This window comes from Hippocampus comes, unplaced genomic scaffold (genome assembly GCF_001891065.2).
Source record: "Hippocampus comes isolate QL1 unplaced genomic scaffold, H_comes_QL1_v1.1 scaffold382, whole genome shotgun sequence".
Taxonomy (NCBI): domain Eukaryota; kingdom Metazoa; phylum Chordata; class Actinopteri; order Syngnathiformes; family Syngnathidae; genus Hippocampus; species Hippocampus comes.
In genome coordinates, this window is record NW_017805156.1 from 129,687 (window position 1) to 134,808 (window position 5,122).

At 48.5% G+C, this 5,122-nt stretch overlaps 1 protein-coding gene across 1 annotated transcript in view; it reads right to left on the reverse strand.

Annotated features, from left to right (window-relative positions):
* Positions 1–5,041, reverse strand: part of fgf11a (fibroblast growth factor 11a) — a 29,949-nt gene extending 24,908 nt beyond the window's left edge. Inside the window, exon 1 of the mRNA XM_019868632.1 lies at positions 3,990–5,041. Coding sequence (XP_019724191.1) covers positions 3,990–4,182 — 193 coding nt within the window. The 5' untranslated portion in view covers positions 4,183–5,041. The remainder of the gene's footprint in view (positions 1–3,989) is intronic.
* Between the last annotated feature and the right edge of the window lie 81 nt (positions 5,042–5,122).

The following is a 5,122-nucleotide window of genomic DNA, read 5'->3' on the forward strand; positions in this document are numbered from 1 at the left end:
GGAGTCTGAAGCGCACTCAGTTCTCTGAAAATTAAAGATCCTGGCATGAAGTGTTTTTTTGGGGTTTTTTTTTTGGAAGAGGGGGGTGGAAAAAGTAGCAGAAATACATGATCTGATAACGATGATTGATACACTCCCCGGCCGCTTCCCTCAAAACATTCTGCGGCAAAACAAACCATCAATCAAAAAGCCAGAAGACGGTGGTGGGGGAGGCACGTTCATCATTGCAGGCGCTAAATATTTGCATCAACTTTTAACAGCTTTTAACAAGGCGGCGCAGTGTGTTAACACAACGCAATGCGGTGGCCGTCGTTTCTCCAGCATGGGTGTCGTTATGTTGTGCAAGTGTCCCTCATATTGTGACACACTGCTTCTGTCTTCAGCAACGCTGTTTTGCACTGATCCGTTCACAATGGCGCCGCCAGGATTCAACACAGCAACACAATAGCTGCGGAATCTGTGGCCCAAAACGAAATGATTTAGCGAGAAAACATGGCGGGGAGGGCGGAAGGCCCGACGTCCTTGAGAAGAGGGCCGCTTGGTGCGGTCCCGTCCGGTGGGATGCTCGACAGAGCCAGAAAATGCGGCCGCGCATTCTCGACCGACCGGTGTGCGTTCACGACAGGAGATGACGAATGACGACGCGAGCGGCGACGGAGCCACCCGCTTCGGCTCGGACCAGAACTGGAGCCGTTATTCTCGAGGCCGCGGTTGCACGGCGACTCCAGAGGACAACGCGAGCTATTTCGGTTCGGCTTTGATATCAAATAGGCGGCTTAACGTCGTCATTAGATCATATCGGACGCACGAGCGCACGCGCGGGAGTTGGCAACATTATCTCCCCTCTGCACCCGCTTCCTCAATTATCATGGCGTCCCATCGTTTGTTTGTGCAAGCACATCAGTCCGCTGATGTCGTCGCGCGCCCGTCGGAATGTGCCTTTTGCCTTCGGCACGTGCGTGCGGCGCTTCATTAGGGAGTTCCGCGCGGGTCAAGTCGACCTTGGCATAAGACGAGTGGGCTCGTGGTTTGCACGGTTGCATGCGGTTACTTGCGTAACGAGGGAAGGTATGTGGGTCAGGCCGGGACACCGGCACATGGCCCACCCGCACGCGTCCATCACTCACAGGGCACTGAAAGTTAAGGTGGAAGTGGGCAAAGTCGACCCCACCGAGCACATGCGTTATTACGAGGCCTGTGGCGTTCCCATTTGCCAGTTGGTCTTCGAAGTGGTTGACTCGAATGCGTTTCTTCATTTTCATTTGACTGTGTGCGTATTCATCTCATTGCATCATTGATTCATTGTAAATAATGACAGAAAAAGTGTGAGTTAAATGGTTTTTTTTTGTTTATTTTATTAAAATATGACCCCGCGACACTTGTGAGGATAAGCGGATCAAAAGATGGATGGATAAAATATGAGTTCGTCACAAGGAAATTATTTCTTGAACATAGAGTTGCAATTATTATTATATAATTCAAACAATTTGGTTGCTTTAATTTATTTTAAAATGGAGGTAATATAAAAAAGTGGATACATATTACAGTATTTAATCTCACTGGTTTATTTTAAGCAATAATCATTGAAAAAATAATATAATAATAATAATAATAAGAGAAAACATACTGGTAAATTCTTGCCTGTTATTTCATTAAATCATTGGAATGAAATTGTTGAAAATACAATTAAAATGAGTGGCTATTTACATTTTATGCAATTAAGCTGATTAATTAAACATGTATAAAAATATAAAATGTAGATATAATTTAGTTTAGTTTTAGATATAAATTTTACTTGATTTTGTTTGATATATTAAAAAAATTCTAATGATGATGGGAAAAATATTTGTAATTGTTTTATTGCATTATGAATATCGTTAGATTATACTTTATATAGAGGAATAGATTTAAAAATAATTTGAATTATTGTTCTTCTTATTATTATTAGTAGTTGTATTACTGTTACTTAAAAATATATACACCATTCAAAAGGTGGTTACAATAACCCAAGATGGGTTAAAAGTAGCCAAATATGAGTTAAACTCATATTGTATTAGTCTTAGCCTCAGAATCTTTATAATTTATGAATAATGTTCTAATTAATATATCTCTGCGGTTTAACACCATTTAAATTTATGATTATTATTTTTTACCTCAGAGGTGGCCCAAAAATCCAATTTGGCCCTTCAGCAAGAAAATTTGCCCTCTCAAGTTTTCTTTCGGGCACCGTGCCCGCACCTGCACATGCACCAACGACCTGAAACGGCCTTCAGCGAAACAACGGCTGGAACAAACTTTTCCGAGGCAGTGACGCGGAAGCGGGCGGCCTTGGCTGCGCGATGACACCTCCACACAACCCAAACAAAATATTCGAAAAAGCCGATGACATCCGCATTGATTCTGATGTCATCCAGCTGAAAAAGGGTCAGGCGCAGCCTCGGGCTGGGGCGTCGAGCGGGAAGGAGCGCTCGCAAACGACGGCCGGAGGTCACCGCCGTGTCTCGGCCGCATGCGTGCGCGGCCTCCTTGAGGGAATGATGAAGATGCACATTGCCACACGTGGTACTTAACACAGACCCCATCAGTGAAACGGTCAACCCGATAATGGCTCTCTAACCTCAGCCTCCTCACTCAGGTCCCCACATTACCATAATAAATCCATCAGTGTGTGAAAAGCGCCGACGGCGACGCTCCCCACAACAATGGCTCGATGTCACCGCTTTCCCGCTGCACTGCCGCGACCTGTCCCACATATTTTACGAGTGTAATCACGCAAGCCGGTGCAGATGCTGCCTGCTGTTAGAGGTTGCCCACGTCATCATCGCCCGTGAACCTTGCGCATAAACGCGGCCGCATAACAACCGCAGTCACAGCGCGCCTCGCGCGGACACGCCGGAAAAACTCCAGCGGCATTTTCATCGAGAAAGACCAAGAATGCTCATCACGATATTGACATACAACATGCTCATTTGTGACCTTGAAATACATATTTGTGGGTTTAATGTTGGGTTAACACTCATCCATCCACTGGGAAAGCAAGCTGGCTTTCAATAGTCTATTTAACCCTTTCAGGCACCCTGTAACACGCTAACATATGATAAACTGTTCAATCAGCCGAGTCCCTTCCTTTGGGGGGCCTCAGATCTGAACTTTACCTCTATTTTACCGTTTCCCAGACAAGGTGCTCTCACTTTGCCTTACAAAGTGTCCAGTCTTCAGCCAGAGCTGTTTGGTGGCCACTGATTAGCATTGGCGTCATGTGTCTCAACTGGACATAATCCGTCAATGCTCCTTCAGTCCACTGGTCTGGTCCAAATTCCGATTCAAATGTCTCTGAACGGGATGTTGAAAATGAGCAAAATGTGACATTGAGCTTCTTGAGCGAGAGTGGCAAATTGTGCAATTAGCATGCTAGACAACCGGAAATGATGTGCTGCTTGCCTTCGAGGCCTGCAAAAGTAGCGCGCGAGACTTCGGGCCTCCAGGGATCACAAAATAGGCCCCTGAGGTCACGTGTTACTCACCTCTACAACGGAACTAGAGTGGCTAATTGTGCAATTAGCATGCTAACACGCAAAACAACCGGAAATGATGTGCTGCTTGCCTTCGAGGCCTGCAAAAGTAGCGCGCGAGACTTCGGGCCTCCAGGGATCACAAAATAGGCCCCTGAGGTCACGTGTTACTCACCTCTACAACGGAACTGTCATGATATTGCTTTATTATTGAGCTGAACCAACCGGCATGCAAAGCACACATTGGGACAGTGGATTTGCAGCCGAGACAGGAAATGATCCCATTCTGGCTTGTCTGCAGCCAATAGAAAGAGAGGCTGGACGGATTCCCAGATTGGGATTAAGATCTGGACTGGAAATTACAGCATGGATGTCCTCTGCACTCAGGATTAATTTGACATCTGGCCCGAGACCATCAGCTGTCAGAAACCGGCAAACGTGGAGCATAAGGAGAAGCGCTTAAAAAGTGGAGCTCACCTGGTCTTTTTTCCATTTTTCTCCCGCGACTGCCGCATAATCGGACCTTGGATATCAAAATGAGGATTTGCTTCTGGCAGAGCGACTTGTTGCTTTTGGGGCACGGCTTTCGCTTGCTGGCGATCTGGCGGTTGGTCTGGGGGTCCTTGACCTCCCGACGCTGCCGAATGAGGGAGCTGGCAAGGGCGGCCATCTTGCCAGCTCGGGCCCTGCCGGCGGCCCACTGGCGCCCAGATCTTGGGGGGTACCGCGGGCCACCCCCCTGCCCGTTCACCCAGGGCGACGGAACAGCGCTGCGGTTGTCTTGGGCCGATGAGCTGAAGGAAAATGGACGGAAGGCAAGAAAGGGGTGTGCTCTCAAAAATCGCCCAGCTGAAACGGGAGCTTGTTGAAGATTCCAATCTGGTGAGCCCCGAATGGCTTCGCTTGCGTTCTTTTGTTTGGATGGTTCATGTTCTTAACCAAACAAATACATCAGTTCCACTCCAATCCAGCCCCTGTCTCCTTCAGCGCCGGCGAACTTTGACTCCAACATTTGAACCAATCGCGGAATCTTTCAAGATTGACTGTCAACGGTCCTCCTGTCACCGTTTGGACACGTTGACGGCGTCGGTCCGAGAAGTGCAGAAGCTGATCAGACCTGAGGTATCAGCTCGAAAGGAGGAAGCTGCCTGACTTACTCCCTCTTTCCGAGTCCTTCATGCCGTCCTGCGTTCCTGAGCGGGCAAGTGAGTAGACGTGCGAGCGCTCCATCCGAGCGTTCTTCCAGCGGTGACATTCAAAGAGTGTAACCCAAAGGAAGGGCTTGAGAAGAGGAGCGCTGAGGGTATCTACGCCCCCATTGTTGGATCGAGCTTTCCAAGTCCCTCCGCCGAGTGCGGGCGGAGCGCCGTGTCCTTCAGCCGCGCTCGCTGCCTTGCAGCTGGCAGAACGAGGGATGAATGAGTGGAATGAGACGCGGGGAGAGAGAGCGAGAGGGAGAGAGAGAGACGGGGGGAGAGGGAGGTGCGGGAGCAGAGGGAGGCGCTAGCTGGCAGGTATGCACTATAGACAGTGGACTGGAGAAGTCTGATCTGCTTCGGGGGAGGATGTGGTGAATGAGCAGAAGTAATTGTGCCTCTCAGAATGAGAGA